Consider the following 25028-nt stretch of genomic DNA (forward strand, 5'->3'; position numbering starts at 1 on the left):
CATGTGTGAGTGATGTCACATCAGACATAATCAGACTCTAATCAAGACATGTGTGAGTGATGTCACATCAGACATAATCAGACTCTAATCAAGACATGTGTTAGTGATGTCACATCAGACATAATCAGACTCTAATCAAGACATGTGTTAGTGATGTCACATCAGACATAATCAGACTCTAATCAAGACATGTGTTAGTGATGTCACATCAGACATAATCAGACTCTAATCAAGGCATGTGTGAGTGATGTCACATCAGACATAATCAGACTCTAATCAAGACATGTGTTAGTGATGTCACATCAGACATAATCAGACTCTAATCAAGACATGTGTTAGTGATGTCACATCAGACATAATCAGACTCTAATCAAGACATGTGTTAGTGATGTCACATCAGACATAATCAGACTCTAATCAAGACATGTGTTAGTGATGTCACATCAGACATAATCAGACTCTAATCAAGACATGTGTGAGTGATGTCACATCAGACATAATCAGACTCTAATCAAGACATGTGTTAGTGATGTCACATCAGACATAATCAGACTCTAATCAAGACGTGTGAGTGATGTCACATCAGACATAATCAGACTCTAATCAAGACATGTGTGAGTGATGTCATATCAGACATAATCAGACTCTAATCAAGACATGTGTTAGTGATGTCACATCAGACATAATCAGACTCTAATCAAGACATGTGTGAGTGATGTCACATCAGATAATATCAGACTCTAATCAAGACATGTGTTAGTGATGTCACATCAGACATAATCAGACTCTAATCAAGACATGTGTGAGTGATGTCACATCAGACATAATCAGACTCTAATCAAGACATGTGTTAGTGATGTCACATCAGACATAATCAGACTCTAATCAAGACATGTGTGAGTGATGTCACATCAGACATAATCAGACTCTAATCAAGACATGTGTTAGTGATGTCACATCAGACATAATCAGACTCTAATCAAGACATGTGTGAGTGATGTCATATCAGACATAATCAGACTCTAATCAAGGCATGTGTGAGTGATGTCATATCAGACATAATCAGACTCTAATCAAGACATGTGTTAGTGATGTCACATCAGACATAATCAGACTCTAATCAAGGCATGTGTGAGTGATGTCACATCAGACATAATCAGACTCTAATCAAGACATGTGTTAGTGATGTCACATCAGACATAATCAGACTCTAATCAAGACATGTGTTAGTGATGTCACATCAGACATAATCAGACTCTAATCAAGACGTGTGAGTGATGTCACATCAGACATAATCAGACTCTAATCAAGACATGTGTGAGTGATGTCATATCAGACATAATCAGACTCTAATCAAGACATGTGTGAGTGATGTCATATCAGACATAATCAGACTCTAATCAAGGCATGTGTGAGGGCTACACCACTGCTTATAACTAACTATAAGTTAACTATCTGAGACCTGGGTGTCAAACTCATCGAGCTGGACAGTCAATAAACTGTATGAATGCCGGTTCATTATCATTTCTACAGTTTCAATTTGGATTTAGTCATTTGAAAGTATATTAAGTTCGTTCCCCCCCCAATTTTCTTTTCTCCACAAAAAACTACATTAACATACTCAAGCCACCCGAGCGCTTGTAACTCCTGATCTAAAATGTTCCAGATAAATAACCTCCAGATAAATAACCTCCAGATAAATAACCTCCAGATAAATAACCACTAAATAACCTCCAGATAAATAACCAGATAAATAACCTCCAGATAAATGACCTCCAGATAAATAACCTCCAGATAAATAACCTCCAGATAAATAACCTCCAGATAAATAACCACTAAATAACCTCCAGATAAATAACCTCCAGATAAATGACCACTAAATAACCTCCAGATAAATGACCTCCAGATAAATAACCTCCAGATAAATAACCTCCAGATAAATAACCCCTAGATAAATAACCTCTAGATAAATAACCACTAAATAACCTCCAGATAAATGACCTCCAGATAAATAACCTCCAGATAAATAACCTCCAGATAAATAACCTCCAGATAAATGACCTCCAGATAAATAACCCCCAGATGAATAACCTCCAGATAAATAACCACTAAATAACCTCCAGATAAATGATCTCCAGATAAATAACCACTAAATAACCTCCAGATAAATGATCTCCAGATAAATAACCTCCAGATAAATAACCTCTAGATAAATAACCACTAAATAACCTCCAGATAAATAACCACTAAATAACCTCCAGATAAATAACCTCCAGATAAATAACCTCCAGATAAATAACCTCTAGATAAATAACCACTAAATAACCTCCAGATAAATGACCTCCAGATAAATAACCTCCAGATAAATAACCTCCAGATAAATGATCTCTAGATAAATAACCTCCAGATAAATGACCTCCAGATAAATAACCTCCAGATAAATAACCTCCAGATAAATGACCTCTAGATAAATAACCTCCAGATAAATTACCCCCAGATAAATAACCTCCAGATAAATAACCTCCAGATAAATGACCTCCAGATAAATAACCTCCAGATAAATAACCTCCAGATAAATAACCTCCAGATAAATAACCTCCAGATAAATGATCTCTAGATAAATAACCTCCAGATAAATGACCTCCAGATAAATAACCTCCAGATAAATGACCACTAAATGACCTCCAGATAAATGACCTCCAGATAAATAACCTACAGATAAATAACCTCCAGATAAATCACCTCCAGATAAATAACCTCCTGATAAATAACCTCCAGATAAATGACCTCTAGATAAATGACCTCCAGATAAATGACCTCCAGATAAATGACCTCTAGATAAATAACTTCCAGATAAATGACCTCTAGATAAATGACCTCCAGATAAATAACCTCCAGATAAATGACCTCTAGATAAATGACCTCCAGATAAATAACCTCTAGATAAATGACCTCTAGATAAATGACCTCTAGATAAATAACCTCCAGATAAATAACCTCCAGATAAATGACCTGTAGATAAATGACCTCCAGATAAATGACCTCCAGATAAATGACCTCCAGATAAATGACCTCTAGATAAATAACCTCCAGATAAATGACCTCCAGATAAATGACCACTAAATTACCTCCAGATAAATGACCACTAAATGACCTCCAGATAAATAAGCTCCAGATAAATGATCTCCAGATAAATAACCTCCAGATAAATAACCTCCAGATAAATAACCTCCAGATAAATGACCTCCAGATAAATGACCTCCAGATAAATAACCTCCAGATAAATAACCTCCAGATAAATAACCTCCAGATAAATGACCTCTAAATGACCTCCAGATAAATAACCTCCAGATAAATGACCACTAAATGACCTCCAGATAAATGACCTCTAGATAAATAACCTCCAGATAAATGAACTCCAGATAAATGACCTCCAGATAAATGACCACTAAATGACCTCCAGATAAATGACCACTAAATGACCTCCAGATAAATAAGCTCCAGATAAATGATCTCCAGATAAATAACCTCCAGATAAATAACCTCCAGATAAATAACCTCCAGATAAATTACCTCCAGATAAATGACCTCCAGATAAATAACCTCCAGATAAATAACCTCCAGATAAATAACCTCCAGATAAATGACCTCTAAATGACCTCCAGATAAATAACCTCCAGATAAATGACCACTAAATGACCTCCAGATAAATGACCTCTAGATAAATAACCTCCAGATAAATGACCTCCAGATAAATCACCTCCAGATAAATAACCTCCTGATAAATAACCTCCAGATAAATGACCTCTAGATAAATGACCTCCAGATAAATGACCTCCAGATAAATGACCTCTAGATAAATAACTTCCAGATAAATGACCTCTAGATAAATGACCTCCAGATAAATAACCTCCAGATAAATGACCTCTAGATAAATGACCTCCAGATAAATAACCTCTAGATAAATGACCTCTAGATAAATGACCTCTAGATAAATAACCTCCAGATAAATAACCTCCAGATAAATGACCTGTAGATAAATGACCTCCAGATAAATGACCTCCAGATAAATGACCTCCAGATAAATGACCTCTAGATAAATAACCTCCAGATAAATGACCTCCAGATAAATGACCACTAAATGACCTCCAGATAAATGACCACTAAATGACCTCCAGATAAATAAGCTCCAGATAAATGATCTCCAGATAAATAACCTCCAGATAAATAACCTCCAGATAAATAACCTCCAGATAAATGACCTCCAGATAAATGACCTCCAGATAAATAACCTCCAGATAAATAACCTCCAGATAAATAACCTCCAGATAAATGACCTCTAAATGACCTCCAGATAAATAACCTCCAGATAAATGACCACTAAATGACCTCCAGATAAATGACCTCTAGATAAATAACCTCCAGATAAATGAACTCCAGATAAATGACCTCCAGATAAATAACCTCCAGATAAATGACCACTAAATGACCTCCAGATAAATAACCTCCAGATAAATAACCTCCAGATAAATAACCTCCAGATAAATAACCACTAAATAACCTCCAGATAAATAACCAGATAAATAACCTCCAGATAAATAACCTCCAGATAAATAACCTCCAGATAAATAACCTCCAGATAAATAACCTCCAGATAAATAACCTCCTGATAAATAACCTCCAGATAAATAACCTCCTGATAAATAACCTCCAGATAAATGAACTCCAGATAAATGACCACTAAATGACCTCCAGATAAATGACCACTAAATGACCTCCAGATAAATAACCCCCAGATAAATAACCTCCAGATAAATAACCTCCAGATAAATGAACTCCAGATAAATGACCTCCAGATAAATGACCACTAAATGACCTCCAGATAAATGACCACTAAATGACCTCCAGATAAATGACCACTAAATGACCTCCAGATAAATAACCTCCAGATAAATAACCTCCAGATAAATAACCTCCTGATAAATAACCTCCAGATAAATTACCTCCAGATAAATAACCTCCAGATAAATAACCTCCAGATAAATAACCTCCAGATAAATAACCTCCAGATAAATGACCTCTAAATGACCTCCAGATAAATAACCTCCAGATAAATAACCTCCAGATAAATAACCTCCAGATAAATAACCTCCAGATAAATGATCTCCAGATAAGACCTCCAGTTATACATTTGGTTTCCTAACTTAATAGCTAAGTGGCTAGCTTGCAAGATCAAGCTTCTTGGTTACAGCGGAGACAATTAATCAACTCCTGGATAAAGACCCCTGCTGCCTAAATTTGATTGTGAGTAAACAAAAAAAATATATATATTTGTATTTTTTACGTTTGGAAATAAATAGCGCACCTTGTGGGCATCGTATACCCCGGTATGGTACAGGAACCGTATGAAGGAATGAACATCTGGATACCACCAAACCTAGTGTGTGTGTGTGTGTGTGTGTGTGTGTGTACTCACGGTGGGGTTGCGGTGGTCTGGTACTCTATAGTTCTGGTTCTGCAGCAGTCTGCAGCCGTCCTTAGCCAGTCTCTGGACCAGCTCTAGTCTGGTCAGCTCCTCGCGGCCACACACACCGTCCGGCCGCACACACACACTCCCCACGTTGCCGCGGAGCGAACACCCCCCCAGCTGTAAGGAGGGGGGCTGAGAGAACAGGTAGCTTAGTCCACAGCCCAATGACATCATCAGGGTCAGAGGTTAAATATAAGAGCAGGTTAACACCCCAAAATAACTCTCTCTATTTCGATCAAATCTACCCGACTCTCACTGTCTGTCAGTCTCAGGGTCTCTTCCTGTCTCTCTGTCTGTAAATCCCTATCTCTTTCTGTCTATGTGCTCTCTTTGCTGTCCCAAACTATCTGAACTCAATCTCTCTATGTCTGTTCTTCTGAACAGGGTTGGTGCCTCCTCCCTAGCAGAGGGCTGGCTTTAGAAACACTGTGTCTGGGCGGGAGAGGGTTACCCTAACTCTAACCCTAACACACCCAGATGTCCTACTGGAACAGGACATGACATGACATGAGAGAGAGAGAGAGAACGAGAGAGAAAAGAGAGAGAGAGGTGAAGAAAGAGAGAGAGAGCGAGAAGGAGAGAGAGAAAAGAAAGAGAGGTGAAGAAAGAGAGAGAGAGAGAGAGAGAGAGGAGAGAGAGAGAGAGCATGTGTGTGTATAGTGAAGAACAGTGAAACAAACACCATTGTAAATACAACCCATATTTATGTTTATTTATTTTCCCTTTTGTACTTTAACTATTTGCACATCATAACAACACTGTACATAGACATTTCAAATGGCTTTATTCTTTTGGAACTTTTGTTTACAGTGAATGTTGTATTGTTTGTTTCACTTTTGTTTGTTTGTTTCACTTTTGTTTATTATCTAGAGAGAGAGAGAGAGAGAGAGAGAGAGGAAGGGGGGCAGGAACAAGTAAATTGATAGGACAAGGTAGGAGAGTAGATTAGAGAGTAGAGGAGAGTGATTAGAGGGGGGTAGTTAGAGGGTAGTTAGAGGGTGGTTAGAGGGGGTAGTTAGAGGGTGGTTAGAGGGGGTGGTTAGAGGGGGGTAGTCAGAGGGTGGTTAGAGGGGGGTAGCTAGGGGGTAGTTAGAGGGTGGTTAGAGGGTGGTAGTTAGAGGGTGTTTAGAGGGAGTGGTTAGAGGGGGGTGGTTAGAAGGGGGTGGAAAGAGGGTGGCAGAGGGGGGTTAGAGAGGGGTGGTTAGAGGGGGGTAGTTAGAGGGTAGTTAGAGGGGGGTAGTTAGAGGGTGGTTAGAGGGGGGTGGTTGGAGGGGGCAGTTAGAGGGTAGTTAGAGGGGGGTAGTGAGAGGGTGGTAGTTAGAGGGTAGTTAGAGGATGGTAGTTAGAGGGCAGTTAGAGGGGGGTAGTTAGAGAGTGGTAGTTAGAGGGTGGTTAGAGGGGGGTAGTTAGAGGGTAGGTAGTTTTGGGGATGGAGAGGAGGGTAGTTAGAGGGGGTAGTTAGAGGAAGGGTAGTTAGAGAGGGTAGGTTGTATTGGGGATGGAGAGGAGGGTAGTTAGAGGAGGTAGGTTGTATTGGGGACAGGAGGGCAGTTAGAGGAAGGGTAGTTAGAGGAGGGCAGTTAGAGCAGGGGTAGTTAGATGGGTAGGTTGTATTGGGGCCAGGAGGGTAGAGAGAGGGGGTAGTTAGAGGAGGACAGTAAGAGCAAGAGTAGTTAGAAAGGGTAGGTTGTATTGGGGATGGAGAGAAGGGTAGTTAGAGAGGGAAGTTAGAGGAGGGTAGTTAGACGGGTTGGTTGTATTGGGGACAGGAGGGTAGTTAAACGGGTAGGTTGTATTGGGGACAGGAGGATAGTTAGAGGAGGTAGATTGTATTGGGGACAAGAGGATAGTTAGAGAAGGTAGATTGTATTGGGGACAGGAGGGCAGCTAGAGGGGGTAGGTTGTATTGGGGAGAGGAGGGCAGTTCGAGGGGGTGGGGTGGTCCCTGGGGTGATGGTGGTAGTATGATGGTATCATCAGTAGCTGGCCGTGTGGAATGTTTATTTACATTGGAGTCTACACTGTTTGGATTGAGTGTGAGTGTGAGTGAGTGTGTGTGTGTGTATGTGTGTGTGTGTGTGTGTGTTGACTGGCTGAGAGCAGGGTACTTCCTGAGAGTGAAACTATCGCTAAGTGCCACCACACACACACACACACACACACACACACACACACACACACACACAAACACACACACACACACACAAAATGACCTTCTAACAAACACCCCTGATAACAACACACACTATCAGACCCACAACCCTTACCCTAATTCTAACCCACAACCCTAACCCTAACTCTAACCCACATCCCTAACCCTAACTCTAACCCACAACCCTAACTCTAACACTAACACTAACCCACAACCCTAACTCTAACCCACAACCCTAACACTAACCCACAACCCTAACCCACAACCCTAACCCACAACCTCAACTCTAACCCACAACCCTAACACTAACCCACAACCCTAACTCTAACCCACAACCCTAACCCACAACCCTAACACTAACCCACAACCCTAACTCTAACTCTAACCCACAACCCTAACCCACAACCCTAACACTAACCCACAACCCTAACCCACAACCCTAACCCACAACCCTAACACTAACCCACAACCCTAACACTAACACTAACCCACAACCCTAACTCTAACCCACAACCCTAACACTAACCCACAACCCTAACTCTAACCCACAACCCTAACCCACAACCCTAACTCGAACCCACAACCCTAACACTAACCCACAACCCTAACTCTAACTCTAACCCACAACCCTAACCCACAACCCTAACACTAACCCACAACCCTAACTCTAACCCACAACCCTAACCCACAACCCTAACACTAACCCACAATCCTAACCCTAACACTAACCCACAACCCTAACTCTAACTCTAACCCACAACCCTAACCCACAACCCTAACACTAACCCACAACCCTAACTCTAACTCTAACCCACAACCCTAACTCTAACCCACAACCCTAACTCTAACTCACAACCCTAAAACTAACCCACAACCCTAACACTAACCCACAACCCTAACTCTAACTCTAACCCACAACCCTAACCCACAACCGTAACACTAACCCACAACCCTAACTCTAACCCACAACCCTAACCCACAACCCTAACCCTAACACTAACCCACAACCCTAACTCTAACTCTAACCCACAACCCTAACCCACAACCCTAACACTAACCCACAACCCTAACACTAACCCTAACCCACAACCCTAACTGTAACCCACAACCCTAACTGTAACCCACAACCCTAACACTAACCCACAACTCTAACTCTAACCCACAGCCCTAACTAAAACTCTAACCCACAACCCAAACCAAAAGCCCAACTAAAACTCTAGCACACAACCCTAACTCTAACACTAACACTAACCCACAACCCTAACTCTAACCCACAACCCTAACACTAACCCACAACCCTAACTCTAACCCACAACCCTAACCCACAACCCTAACTCTAACCCACAACCCTAACACTAACCCACAACCCTAATTCTAACCCACAACCCTAACCCACAACCCTAACACTAACCCACAACCCTAACTCTAACTCTAACCCACAACCCTAACCCACAACCCTAACACTAACCCACAACCCTAACTCTAACTCTAACCCACAACCCTAACCCACAACCCTAACACTAACACTAACCCACAACCCTAACTCTAACCCACAACCCTAACACTAACCCACAACCCTAACTCTAACCCACAACCCTAACCCACAACCCTAACTCTAACCCACAACCCTAACACTAACCCACAACCCTAACTCTAACTCTAACCCACAACCCTAACCCACAACCCTAACACTAACCCACAACCCTAACTCTAACTCTAACCCACAACCCTAACCCACAACCCTAACTCTAACCCACAACTCTAACCCACAACACTAACACTAACCCACAACCCTAACCCTAACCCACAACCCTAACTCTCACTCTAACCCACAACCCTAACCCACAACGCTAACACTAACCCACATCCCTAACTCTAACCCACAACCCTAACTCTAACCCACAACCCTAACACTAACCCACAACCCGAACACTAACCCACAACCCTAACACTAACCCACAACCCTAACTCTAACCCACAATCCTAACGCTAACTATAACACTAACCCACAACCCTAAATCTAAACCACAACCCTAACTCTAACCCACAACCCTAACCCTAACCACAACCCTAACCCACAACCCGAACACTAACCCACAACCCTAACACTAACTCTAACCCACAACCCTAACCCACAACCCTAACACTAACCCACAACCCTAACACTAACCATAACCCACAACCCTAACTGTAACCCACAACCCTAACTGTAACCCACAACCCTAACACTAACCCACAACTCTAACTCTAACCCACAGCCCTAACTCTAACACTAACCCACAACTCTAACTGTAACCCACAACCCTAACTGTAACCCACAACCCTAACACTAACTCTAACCCACAACCCTAATTCTAACTCTAACCCACACCCACAGCCCTAACTCTAACCCACAACCCTAACTCTAATTCTAACTCTAACCCACAGCCCTAACTCTAAACCACAACCCTAACTCTAACTCTAACTCCAACTCTAACCCACAACCCTAACTCTAACACACAACCCTAACTCTAACTCTAACCCACAACCCTAATTCTAACTCTAACCCACAGCCCTAACTCTAACCCACAACCCTAACTCTAACCCACAACCCTAACACTAACCCCCAACCCTAACTCTAACTCTAAACTACAACTCTAACTCTAACCCACAACCCAAATTCTAACTCTAACCCACAGCTCTAACTCTAACCCACAACAATAACTCTAACCCACAACCCTAACTCTAACCCACAGCTCTAACTCTAACCCACAACCATAACTCTAACCCACAACCCTAATTCTAACTCTAACCCACAGCACTAACTCTAACCCACAACCCTAACTCTAACCCACAACCCTAACACTAACCCACAACCCTAACACTAACCCACAACCCTAACTCTAACTCTAAGCTACAACTCTAAATCTAACCCACAACCCAAATTCTAACTCTAACCCACAGCTCTAACTCTAACCCACAACCATAACGCTAACTCTAACCAACAACCATAACTATAACCCACAACCTTAACTCTAACCCACAACCCTAAATCTAACCCACAACCCTAACCGACAACCCTAACTCTAACCCACAACCCTAACCCTAACTCTAACACTAACTCTAACATACAACTCTAACCCACAGTCCTAACCCTAACCTACAACCCAAACTTTAACTAACCCACAACCCTTACTCTAACCCACAATCATAACTCTAACCCACAACCCTAACTATAACCAGCAACCCTAACCGACAACCCTAACTCTAACTCACAACTCTAACCCAAACCCAGAACCCTAACTCTAACCCACAACCCTAACTCTAACCCACAATCCTAACGCTAACTATAACACTAACCCACAACCCTAAATCTAAACCACAACCCTAACTCTAACCCACAACCCTAACCCTAACCACAACCCTAACCCACAACCCTAACTCTAACCCAAAACGCTAACTCTAACTCTAACATACAACTCTAACCCACAGTCCTAACCCTAACCTACAACCCAAACTTTAACCAAATCACAACCCTTACTCTAACCCACAACCCTAACTCAAACCCACAATCCTGACTCTAACCAACAACCCTGACTCTAACTCTAACCCACAACCTTAACTATAACTCACAACCCACAACCCTAACCCACAACTCCAACCCTAACCCACAACCCAAACTATAACCCACAACCCTAATCCACAACTCCAACTCTAACCCACAACCCTAAATCAAACTCTAACCCACAACCCTAACTATAACCCACAACCCTAACCCACAACTCCAACTCTAACCCACAACCCTGACTCTAACCCACAACTCTAACTATAACCCACAACCCTAACTCTAACCCACAATCCTAACCCACAACTCCAACTCTAATCCGCAACCCTAACTCTAATCCACAACCCTAACTCGAAATAACTCTAACCCACAACCCTAACTCTAACCCACAACCCAAACTCGAAATAACTCTAACCCACAACCCCAACTCTAACCCACAACCCTAAATCTAACCCTCAACCCAAACTATAACTAACCCACAACCCTTACTCTAACCCACAACCCAAACTCTAACCCACAACCCTAACCCACAACCCTAACTCGAAATAACTCTAACCCACAACCCCAACTCTAACCCACAACCCAAACTCGAAATAACTCTAACCCACAACCCCAACTCTAACCCACAACCCTAAATCTAACCCTCAACCCAAACTATAACTAACCCACAACCCTTACTCTAACCCACAACCCTAACTCTAACCCACAACCCTAACCCACAACCCTAGCTCTAACCACAACCCAACTCTAACCCACAATCCTAACCCTGACCCACAACCCTAACTTTAACTAACTAACTCACAACCCTAACTTTAACTAACCCACAACCCTTACTCTAACCCACAACCCTAACTTTAACTAACCCACAACCCTAACTCTAACCCACAACCCTAACTCACAACCCTAACTCTAATCCACAACCCTAACTCTAACCACAACACAATTCTAACCCACAATCCCAACCTTAACCCACAACCCTAACATTAACTAACCCACAACCCTAACTCTAACCTACAACCCCAACTCTAACCTACAACCCTAACTCTAACCCACAACCCTAACTCTAACCCATAACCCTAACTCTAACCTACAACCCTAACTCTAACCCACAACCCTAACTTTAATTAACCCACAACCCTAACTCTAACCCACAACCCTAACTTTAACTAACCCACAACCCTAACTCTAACCCACAACCCTAACTTGAACTAACCCACAACCCTATCTCTAACCCACAACCCTAACTCTAACCCACAACCCTAACTCTAACCCCTGACTCTAACCCAAAACCCTAACTCTAACCCCTCACTCTAACCCACAACCCTAACTCTAACCCCTCACTCTAACCCCTAACCCCTCATTCTAACCCCTTACTAACCCACAACCTTAACTCTAACCCCTCACTCTAACCCCTCACTAACCCACAACCCTCACTCTAACCCCTCACTCTAACCCCTCACTCTAACCCACAACCCTAACTCTAACCCCTCACTCTAACCCCTAACTCTAACCCCTCACTCTAACCCCTCACTAACCCACAACCTTAACTCTAACCCCTCACTCTAACCCCTCACTAACCCACAACCCTCACTCTAACCCCTAACTCTAACCCCTCACTCTAACCCCTAACTTTAACCCCTCACTCTAACCCCTAACTCTAACCCCTAACTTTAACCCCTCACTCTAACCCCTCACTCTAACCCCTCACTCTAACCCCTCACTCTAACCCCTCACTAACCCACAACCTTAACTCTAACCCCTCACTCTAACCCCTCACTAACCCACAACCCTCACTCTAACCCCTAACTCTAACCCCTCACTCTAACCCCTAACTTTAACCCCTCACTCTAACCCCTCACTCTAACCCCTAACTCTAACCCCTAACTTTAACCCCTCACTCTAACCCCTCACTCTAACCCCTCACTCTAACCCCTCACTCTAACCCACAACCCTAAGTCCCCTGTCTCCCATCTTCTACTTCCTTGCTAAAACACAGAGAACAGCCAAGTAAACACACTCGCAGACACTCATATGCATGAGTGCACACCACACACACACACACACACACACACACACACACACACACACACACACACACACACACACACACACACACACACACACACACACACACACACACACACACACACACACACACACACACACACACACACACACACACACACACACACACACAGTATGAATTATTGAAGGAGAGTAAAGGTGTATTCTGTACAGACGGACAAACACTACTCCCTCTTCCTCTCCCTGCTCTTCTGCCCTGTTCTATTCCCTCTTCCTCTCCCTGCTCTTCTACCCTGTTGTACTCCCTCTTCCTCTCCCTGCTCTTCTCCCCTGTTCTACTCCCTCTTCCTCTCCCTGCTCTTCTCCCCTGTTCTACTCCCTCTTCCTCTCCCTGCACTTCTCCCCTGTTGTACTCCCTCTTCCTCTCCCCGCTCTTCTGCCCTGTTCTACTCCCTCTTCCTCTCCCTGCTCTTCTGCCCTGTTCTACTCCCTCTTCCTCTCCCTGCTCTTCTCCCCTGTTCTACTCCCTCTTCCTCTCCCTGCTCTTCTCCCCTGTTCTACTCCCTCTTCCTCTCCCTGCTCTTCTCCCCTGTTCTACTCCCTCTTCCTCTCCCTGCTCTTCTCCCCTGTTCTACTCCCTCTTCCTCTCCCTGCTCTTCTCCCCTGTTCTACTCCCTCTTCCTCTACCTGTTCTACTCCCTCTTCCTCTCCCTGCTCTTCTCCCCTGTTCTACTCCCTCTTCCTCTCCCTGTTCTACTCCCTCTTCCTCTCCCTGCTCTTCTCCCCTGTTCTACTCCCTCTTCCTCTCCCTGATCTACTCCTTCCTCTTCTCCCTGCTCTTCTCCCCTGTTGTACTCCCTCTTCCTCTTCCTGTTCTACTCATTCTTCCTCTCCCTGTTCTACTCCCTCTTCCTCTCCCTGCTCTTCTCCCCTGTTGTACTCTCTCTGCCTCTCCTCTCCTGCGTTAGTGTGTGTATGTGTGTGAGTGTCCTACCGTGGTGTTGTCGTCGCTGGGTGTGGGTGTCTCCCGGGGGATGGCGTCTGGTGACTCTGGGCCACCCTGCTCTGCCACTACAACCATGTTAGATTGACAGCTGTCAGGACTAAGCCACAACTAAAACAAATATTTTATTTGCTGAAACTAAAAGAAATCTTACAGTGGCACAAACACACAATACAGTAACACACTTACTGGCTTTGCGAGCCTTGCGGGCGAGAGCAACAGCCAACTCATTCTGCACCTGCAGAGACAGAGCATACACAATCAGTATGGCAGCTCATTTCAGACAGACAGACAGACACAAACACACACAACTAACCGTGGAGGTGAGCCTATCTAATGCTTTCATCTGGAGAAAGCTGTCCCCACAGACATCTCTGTTCCCCTCTGAGTCCTCCTCAGACCTATAACACAAACACACACCATTAGTTTTTCCAGTCTTCTCTTCATGTCTCTGCTGGTCTCTACTGGTCTCTACTGTCTCAACGGTTCTCTACTGGTCTCTACTGGTCTCTACTGGCCTCTACTGGCCTCTACTAGTCTCTACTAGTCTCTACTACTCTACTGGTCTCTACTGGTCTCTACTGGTCTTTACTGCTCTCTACTGGTCTCTACTGGTCATTACTGGTCACTCTACTGGATATCTCTACTGCTTGTCTTTTTGCCTTCCTAAAACAGCAAACAGCACCTAGTTCTCCCTCTTCTCTCTTTCCTCCTCTTTCTCTCTCTCTCTCCCTCCCTGCCTCTGTGTGTGTGTGTGTGTGTGTGTGTGTGTGTGTGTGTGTGTGTGTGTGTGTGCGCGACATGCCTGTGTGTGTGTATAAACAGCACAGTGTTTTAGGGTAAACTAATCTCAGTGCCCTCAGACCTCTGATGTAATGTGTTTTTTCTCTCTCTAACACACACACACACACACACACACACACACACACACACACACACACACACACACACACACACACACACACACACACACACACACACACACACACACACACACACACACACCTTCCCAGGCTAATTTGTATATCATTTGAATTTGATCTGTGGCTTCAGTGCAATGGTTGCAGAGGAGGAAGTGTGTATGTGTGTATCTGTGTGTGTGAGAGTGATCTGATAAACCATGATGGATGCAGTAGCAGGACAGGTAGTGATAGCATCACACTCTCTCTCTCTCTCTTTTCCTCCCTACATCCCTCCCTCCCACAATTTCTACTTCCTGACTACACAGAAGAGGACAAGGCTAGTGGAGGAGAGAAAGGGGGGAGGAAGGGGGAGGGGAGGAAGGGGAGGAGAGGATGGGGGAGGAGAGGAAGGAGGAGGGGAAGAGAGGAAGGGGGAGGAGAGGAAGAAAAAGGGAGGAAGGGGAGAGGAAGGGGAGGACGGGGGAGGAGGAGAGGAGGGGGAGGGGAGGAATGGGAGGAGAGGATGGGGAGGAGAGGAAGGGGGAGGGGAGAGGAGGAAGGGGGAGGAGAGGAAGGTGAGGAAGGTGGAGGAGAGGAGAGGAAGGTGGAGGAGAGGAGAGGAAGGGGGAGGACAGGGGAGGAGGAGAGGAAGGTGGAGGAGAGGAAGGGGGAGGAGAGGAAGAGGAGGGGGATTACAGGGGAGGAGGAGAGGAAGGTGGAGGAGAGGAGAGGAAGGGGGAGGAGAGGAAGGGGAGGATGGGGGAGGAGAGGAAGGAGAGGAAGGGGAGGACGGGGGAGGAGAGGAGAGGAAGGGGGAGGGGAGGAGGAGAAGGGGGGCCTAGGGATCTATCTCTCCTCCTCTGTCTTTGTCCCTTCCTCTTCTCTCTCGTCAGAAGTGATCAACTCTCTCTCTTTCTCTGTCCCCTCTTTCTCCCGTTCTCTCTCTTCTCCCCCTCTTTTCTTACTCTTTCTCCTCCCCCTCTCTCTCTCCTCTCCCCCATTCTGTCCTCTCTCCTCTCTCTAAGTGACAGATTGAGTTCAGTAGCAGGCTCAGTTGGAATGCCACACAGACCAGTTAGAATTCTATCGGAGGGAACAGGAATTCTGCGTGACACTCAGAACACCGGTGTGCTCCCTCAACACGCTCCCAGCTCCTGCTATGAGAGTCTATTAGACAGTGTGTTTGTGTTTGTGTGTGTGTTTGTGTGTTTGTGAGTGTGTGTCAATGCCAGACTAAGGGATTAACAGTATGTGGAGAGATTAGAGATGAATCTTGTCAGTTGGAATCACGGATTCAGTTGGAACACGGATGTTCGTGTGTGTGTTCATGTGTGATGGTCATGTAAGACCCAGGCAACACTGGGTCACGTTCACACACACGTTCACACACAAACACACACACACAATTACCCAGTTCTGAACTGGACGTATGGGACAAGCTGTAGGAGGAGCCTAACAGCCTCTGGCCACGCCTCCTTCTCCAGGCCACAGAACTCGCAGGCTGCAGACTCACACTCCTCAAAGCTGAACTGGTAGTAGGAGTTAGAGTCCCCAAACACCACGCGCTGGTCCACTGAAACACACACACACATATATAGATAGACTGGTCCACTGAAACCCACACACACATATAGATAGACTGGTTCACTGAAACACACACACACATATATAGATAGACTGGTCCACTGAAACACACACACATAGATAGACTGGTTCACTGAAACACACACACACATAGATAGACTGGTCCACTGAAACACACACACATATAGATAGACTGGTCCACTGAAACACACACACACACACACACACACACTGGTCCACTGAAACACACACACACAGATATAGATATACTGGTCCACTGAAACACACATATAGACTCTGATGACATGGCAAGGTAAAACAGTCAGGCAGCTGAATCTGGGAAGGTGAACATTACGTACTGTATAAGAATGTGTGGGTGTGTGTGTGTGCGTGTGTGTGTGTGTGTGTGTGTGTGTGTGTGTGTGTGTGTGTGTGCGTGCGTGCGTGTCAGGGGAGAACGACTGCCCCCTATGATTGAAGCCACAGCAGTTCAAGGCCAACCGAGGTACTGCAGGCAATGCTAGCAGAAAACAGGATAGGATAGGATCCCCCATTATAGTGAATAGAAAAATAGCAATCTTATCTTAAACCCATAACCATGTGTGAGGTGTATACTTTTGATTCAAAGTAGATTTGTTTAAGACTACACTTGGACCCTGATTTAGCCCACTGCAGTAAAAGGTTAACCAATTTAATTTGGCTTCAATACGCTATTGAGTCTTAGTAATGAATGGTGTCACGTGATCGATGGCTTTGTCCATTCATATATACAGTCACTGGCGTAGCTAACCCCTTCCCCCCCAACCCCCAGAGGTTTTGAAATACAGGAAATTAGCTTAAAACCTGCACAATTTTCACTCAGCGCTTTGCAAAATGTGTAGAATAGCAGAAAATTAGCTCAGGGATTCTTGAATGTCGGGACAATCCTTGTACGGCAGGGAAAACTGAAGCAAAGGATCCACAATTCAAACTCTGCAACAACATAAAAAATCCAATTTGTTTCCTGAAAAACAGCATGTTGCTTTCCATGCTGTGATAGCTGACACCTTGGTCTATCAAAATATACATTTAAAAAATGTGTTAATATTAAAACAAATATTTGTGGAAAAAAAGTTGAGATTGTCTCATCTTTCAAGAATCCCTGAGCTCTAAAAACAGCAACATTTTCTCTCAGCCTTATGGCTAAATTGTGTAAAATAGCATGAGATTAGTTACAAAACTGCAAATGTTTCTGTCTGCCCCAGGCCAAAAATATATCATTCCCATCCCTGCAAGACGTCACCGGCGTGTACTCACCAGACAGCAGGATGCCCAGCTCCAGTAAGACCTGCCAGACACGCACAGCCATGCTCCGACAGCGCACGTACACACACTGCTCACACAGCCACTGAACCAGGTCTACACCCACGTAGCTACGCCTGGAAACACACAGCATCAATACACACACACATGAACACACACATCGATGTGTCCTTAGATGGCAATTAGTGTTCAGCAGGGCACTCTGTTGGAATGGATCACTCAGCAATGGATGCAGTATATCACCATGGCAACTTCAGGTTAAAATAAAGTTCTATATTTTTCACATAACCGTGCCAATCCGAACCGTACTGTGCTGGCTTTAAGATTTTCCTTTCAGAATTGTCAGCATGGTTCCAGGCTTCCAGCAACTGTGAAGTGAACTCAAGCACTCGAGTATAGAGCGTTGCCATGGTGACACCCAGAACCTGCACTAGGCTACAACGGCGGGCAGATATTTTCAGTTTTAGAACTAGACATAATTCAACGGCAACAACAACACACACACACACACACACACACACACACACACACAAACACTCATAGAGGGGATTGGATTAAGCTGGCCCGGGTTGAACCGGCTCACGTGACCGGGCGAAGCCAGTGAGGGAAGAGTGCCTTTCTCAAATGGAAAGTCATCTGCGCCGCTCTGTCATGTTGTCAACAAGGCAACATGGTGCATCGTTTAGAAATATAAAACATATGTTTTCTATAAAATACATCTTCGATATCATTGGAAATGCAGATGAAGCATTTTTATCAAAAGCAATCACTTTTGCATGTGCAAAATTCCCGCCAGCCAGCTGAATAAAACCCCCCCTCCATCCTCTCCTCTCTCTCTTCTCTCACTCTCTCTCTCTCTCTCTCTCTCTCTCTCTCTCTCTCTCTCTCTCTCTCTTCTCTCTCTCTCTCTCTCTCTCTCTCTCTCTCCTCTCTCTCTCTCTCTCTCTCTCTCTCTCTCTCTCTCTCTCTCTCTCTCTCTCTCTCTCTCTCTCTCTCTCTCACTCTCTCTCTCACTCTGTCTCTCACTCTCTCTCTCTCTCTCTCTCTCTCTCTCTCTCTCTCTCTCTCTCTCTCTCTCTCTCTCTCTCTCTCTCTCTCTCTCTCTCTCTCTCTCTCTCTCTCTCTCTCTCTCTCTCTCAGATTTACACACAAAGTGAACAAAAACACACAAGAGTTACCTTATGATCCTGGCGAGGTGAATCTTGTCTTTAGCAGGGTAGGGCCCATTAGACAGGAAAGCATTTCTGACCGCACGCCCTGCACAAGGGAAACTCTGGGAGCAGGACTGACACAAACACCAGTCAAATAAGAAATAAACTCAGCAAAAAACAGAAAAGTCCCTTTTTCAAGACCCTGTATCTCAAAGATAGTTTGAAAAATCCAAATAACTTACAGACAGTGGGCAATTAAGGTCACAGTTATGAAAACTTAGGACACTAAAGAGGCCCTTCTACTGACTGAAAAACACCAAAAGAAAGATGCCCAGGGTCCCTGCTCATCTGCGTGAACGTGCCTTAGGCATGCTGCAAGGAGGCATGAGGACTGCAGGTGTGACCAGGGCAATAAATGGCAATGTCCGTAGTGTGAGATGCTTAAGACAGCGCTACAGGGAGACAGGACGGACAGCTGATCGTCCTCTCAGTGGCCACGTGTAACAACACCTGCACAGGATCGGCACATCCAAACATTACACCCGCTGGACAGGTACAGGATGGCAACAACAACTGCCCGAGTTACACCAGGAACGCACAATCCCTACATCAATCTGTCCGCAATAGGCTGAGAGAGGCTGGACTGAGGGCTTGTAAGCCTGTTGTAAGGCAGGTCCTCACCAAACATCACCGGCAACAATGTCGCCTATGGGCACAAACCCACCGTCGCTGGACCAGACAGGACTGGCAAAAAGTGCTCTTCACTGACGAGTCACGGTTTTGTCTCACCAGGGGTGATGGTCAGATTCGAGTTTATCGTCGAAGGAATGAGCGTTACACCGAGGCCTGTACTCTGGAGCGGGATTGATTTGGAGGTGGATGGTCCGTCATGGTCTGGGGCGTTGTTTCACAGCATCATCGGACTGAGCTTGTTGTCATTGCAGGCAATCTCAACGATGTGCGTTACAGGGAAGACTTCCTCCTCCCTCATGTGGTACAATTCCTGCAGGCTCATCCTGACATGACCCTCCAGCATGACAATCCCACCAGCCATTCTGCTTGTTCTGTGCGTGATTTCCTGCAAGACAGGAATGTTAGTGTTCTGCCATGGCCAGCGAAGAGCCCAGATCTCAATCCCATTGTGCACGTCTGGGACCTGTTGGATCGGAGGGTGAGGGCTAGGGCCATTCCCCCCAGAAATGTCCGGGAACTTGCAGGTGCCTTGGTGGAAAAGTGGGGTAACATCTCACAGCAAGAACGGGCAAATCTGGTGCAGTCCATGAGGAGGAGATGCACTGTAGTACTTAATGCAGCTGGTGGCCACACCAGATACTGACTGTTACTTTTGATTTTGACCCCTTGATTTTGATCTCTAGGGGCGCTATTTCATTTTTGGATAAAAAACGTTCCCGTTTTAAGCGCGATATTTTGTCACAAAAAGATGCTCGACTATGCATATTCTTGACAGTTTTTGAAAGAAAACACTCTGAAGTTTCAGAATCTGCAAAGATATTGTCTGTAAGTGCCCCAGAACTCATTCTACAGGCGAAACCAAGATGATGCGTCAACCAGGAAATGAGCAGAATTTCTGAAGCTCTGTTTTCCATTGTCTCCTTATATGGCTGTGATTGCGCAAGGAATGAGCCTACACTTTCTGTCGTTCCCCCAAGGCGTTAGCAGCATTGTGACGTATTTGTAGGCATATCATTGGAAGATTGACCATAAGAGACTACATTTTCCAAGTGTCCGCCTGGTGTCCTGCGTGGAATTCGGTGCGCAATTGCCAGCTGCTTGTACTTTTCCATTTGATTGAGGGAAGAAACCATGCTTCCAAGAACGATATATCAATGAAGAGATATGTGAAAAACACCTTGAGGATTGATTCTAAACAACGTTTGCCATGTTTTCAGTCGATATTATGGAGTTAATTTGGAAAAAAGTTCGCGTTTTAAGGACTGAATTTTCGGGGTTTTTTGGTAGCCAAATGTGATGTATAAAACGGAGCTATTTCTAATACACAAAGAATCTTTTTGGAAAAACTGAGCATCTGCTATCTAACTGAGAGTATCCTCATTGAAAACATCAGAAGTTCTTCAAAGGTAAATTATTTTATTTGAAGGCTTTTATGTTTTTGTTGAAATGTTGCGTGCTGGATGATAACGCTAATGCTAACGCTAAATGCTACGCTAGCTAGCTACTTTTACACAAATTATTGTTTTCCTATGGTTGAGAAGCATATTTTGAAAATCTGAGATGACAGTGTTGTTTCCAAAAGGCTAAGCTTGAGAGATGGCATATTTATTTCATTTCATTTGCGATTTTCATGAATAGTTAACGTTGCGTTATGGTAATGAGCTTGAGTCTGTATTCCTGATACCGGAACCGGGATGGGGAGATCAGAGAGGTTAATCGTAATTAATCACTCCAGAGAAGGCGTTTCCACTGCTCCAGAGTCCAATGGCGGCAAGCTTTACACCACTCCAGTCGACACTTGGCATTGTGCATAGTGATCTTAGGCTCGTGTGCGGATATATATATATATATATATATATACCATAATTTGCAAATAAATTCATTAAAAATCCTACAATGTGATTTTCTGGATTTTTTTTCTAATTTTGTCTGTCATAGTTGAAGTGTACCTATGATGAAAATTACAGGCCTCTCTCATCTTTTGAAGTGGGAGAACTTGCACAATTGGTGGCTGACTAAATACTTTTTTGCCCCACTGTATGTACAGTTGAAGTCAGAAGTTTACATACACTTAGGTTGGAGTCATTAAAACTTGTTTTTCAACCACTCCACAAATGTCTTGTTAACAAACTATAGTTTTGGCAAGTCGGTTAGGACATCTACTTTGTGCATGACACAAGTCATTTTTCCAACAATTATTTCACTTATAATTCACTGTATCACAATGCCAGTGGGTCAGAAGTTAACATACACTAAGTTGGGTGTGCCTTGGAACAGCTTGGAAAATTCCAGAAAATTATGTCATGGCTTTAGAAGCTTCTGATTGGCTACTTGACATCATTTGAGTCAATTGGAGGCGTACCTGTGGATGTATTTCAAGGCCTACCTTCAAACTCAGTGCCTCTTTGCTTGACATCATGGGAAAATCTAAAGAAATCAGCCAAGATCTCAGAAAGTCTGGTTCATCCTTGGGAGTAATTTCCAAACGCCTGAAGGTACCACGTTCATCTGTACAAACAATAGTATGCAAGTATAAACACCATGGGACCACGCAGCCGTCATACCGCTCAGGAAGGAGACGCGTTCTGTCTCCTAGAGATGAACGAACTTTGGTGCAAAAAGTCCAAATCAATCCCAGAACAACAGCAAAGGACCTTGTGAAGATGCTGGAGGAAACAGGTACAAAAGTATCTATATCCACAGTAAAACAAGTCCTATATCGACATAACCTGAAAGGCTGCTCAGCAAGAAAGAAGCCACTGCTCCAAAACCGCCATAAAAAAGCCAGACTATGGTTTGCTATTGTATATGGGGACAAAGATTGTACATTTTGGAGAAAAGTCCTCTGGTCTGATGAAACAGAAATAGAACTGTTTGGCCATAACGACCATCATTATGTTTGGAGGAAAAAGGGAGAGGCTTGCAAGCCGAAGAACACCATCCCAACCGTGAAGCACGGGGTGGCAGCATCATGTTGTGGGGGTGCGTTGATATATTGAAGCAAAATCTCAAGACATCAGTTAAGAAGTTAAAGCTTGGTCACAAATGGGTCTTCCAAATGAACAGTGACCCCAGCCTACAAACCTGACTCAGTTACACCAGCTCTGTCAGGAGGAATGAGCCAAAATTCACCCAACTTATTGTGGGAAGCTTGTGAAGGCTACCCAAAACGTTTGACCCAAGTTAAACAATTTAAAGGCAATGCTGCCAAATACTAATTGAGTGTATGTAAACTTCTGACCCACTGGGAATGTGATGAAATAAATAAAAGCTGAAATAAATCATTCTCTCTACTATTATTCCGACATTTCACATTCTTAAAATAAAGTGGTGATCCTAACTGACCCAAGACAGGGAATTTTTACTAAGATTAAATGTCCGGAATTGTGAAAAACTGAGTTTAAATGTATTTGGCTGAGGTGTATGTACACTTCCGACTTCAACTGTATATAGTGTGTATATCTTTTAGCAGACGTGTTTGTGTGTGTGTGTGTGTGTGTGTGTGTGTGTGTGTGTGTGTGTGTGTGTGTGTAGTTGACACTAAGATAACTGTGATGTCAGTGTAACTATTGATATTGAAACACAACAGAACATTGAGATGAAACTATGATGGCGCCATGGTAACTTTGGTCAAGTACTAGCTCTATATTTAAGCAATAAGGCCACAGGGAGGGGTGTGGTATATGGCCAATATACCACAGCTAAGAGCTGCTCTTAGGCACAACGCAACGCAAACCCTTAGCCGTGGTATGTTGGCCGTATATCGCAAACCCCAGAGGTGCCTTACTGCTATTTTAAACTGGTTACCAAAGTAGTTAGAGCAATTTTGTCATACCCGTGGTATACGGCCTGATATACCACGGCTGTCAGCCAATCAACATTCAGGGCTACAGTTTAAAATGTCGAATAGCCTACTTCCAAATACTTTAACTGAAACAAGAGCACCAAAATGTAACATTTTTACATCATGTACGTGTTTGACCAATATGTACAGAGCATTAGGAAAGTATTCAGACCCCTTCCCCTTTTCCACATTTTGTTACGTTACAGACTTATTCTAAAATTGATTTTTTAAAAAAATCCTCATCATTTTACACACAATACCCCATAATGACAAAGTGAAAAATAAAAAACAGAAATACCTTATTTACATAATTATTCATACCTTTTTCTAATAGACTCGAAATTGAGCTCAGGTACATCCTGTTTCCATTGATCAGCCTTGAGACGTTTCTACATCTTGATTGGAGTCCACCTGTGGTGAATTCAATTGATTGGACATGATTTGGAAAGGCACACACCTGTCTAAATAAGGTCCCACAGTTGACAGTGCATGTCAGAGCAAAAACCAAGCCATGAGGTTGAAGGAATTGTCCGTAGAGCTCCAAGACAGGATTGTGTCGAGGCACAGATCTGGGTAAAGGTACCAAAAAATTTTTTTGCAGCATTGACGGTCCCCAAGAACACAGTAGCCTCCATCAATCTTAAATGGAAGAAGTTTGGAACCACCAAGACTCTTCCTAGAGTTGGCCACCCGGCCAAACTGAGCAGGGCCTTGGTCAGGGAGGTGACTAAGAACCCAATGGTCACTCGGACAGAGATCCAGAGTAGAGGATCTGAATACTTATGTAAATGTGATATTTCCGTTGTTTATTTTTTTATACATTTGCAAAAAAAAAAAAAAAAAAAAAAAGTTTTTAGTTTTGTCATTATGGGGTATTATGTGTAGATTGATGAGGGGGAAAAAACAGGTAATCCATTTTAGTACAAGGCTGTAATGTAACAAAATGTGGAAAAAGTCAAGGGGCCTGAATACTTTCCAAATGCACTGTATATGAGTATGATGTCAAGCTACCTCTGTTTGATGAAAAAAAAACATGATTTATTTGACGACCTGACATCACCTCTGGACGTGAGTGTGTGTTGTGTGTTTACCTTGTGAACAGTAGGGCTTGTGCTGGGTCCAGGGATGGTATCAGGTGACTGCTGCCAAGACAAAATCAGAACACAGTATTAACACACACACACACACACACACACACACACACACACACACACACACACACACACACACACACACACACATACACACACACACACTAAGTGTGGGCGAGGCTATTCTAACGACGTTAGAATACTGTT

At 43.9% G+C, this 25028-nt stretch overlaps 1 protein-coding gene across 2 annotated transcripts in view; it reads right to left on the reverse strand.

The window, feature by feature from the left end:
* Positions 1–25028, reverse strand: part of LOC110487912 (rap guanine nucleotide exchange factor 5) — a 90643-nt gene that overhangs the window by 46381 nt on the left and 19234 nt on the right. Inside the window, exons 2-9 of one of the 2 annotated variants that reach the window (XM_036970892.2) lie at positions 24822–24872; positions 19221–19327; positions 18037–18158; positions 16567–16729; positions 14571–14655; positions 14444–14492; positions 14246–14322; positions 5477–5662 (exon numbers count right to left, since the gene is read on the reverse strand). In XM_036970892.2, coding sequence (XP_036826787.2) covers positions 5477–5662; positions 14246–14322; positions 14444–14492; positions 14571–14655; positions 16567–16729; positions 18037–18158; positions 19221–19327; positions 24822–24872 — 840 coding nt within the window. The remainder of the gene's footprint in view (positions 1–5476; positions 5663–14245; positions 14323–14443; positions 14493–14570; positions 14656–16566; positions 16730–18036; positions 18159–19220; positions 19328–24821; positions 24873–25028) is intronic. The other variant, XM_090227543.1, reaches the window with a different exon arrangement.

Source organism: Oncorhynchus mykiss, chromosome 30 (assembly GCF_057628025.1).
Source record: "Oncorhynchus mykiss isolate SJ-2025 chromosome 30, ASM5762802v1, whole genome shotgun sequence".
NCBI classification, from domain to species: domain Eukaryota; kingdom Metazoa; phylum Chordata; class Actinopteri; order Salmoniformes; family Salmonidae; genus Oncorhynchus; species Oncorhynchus mykiss.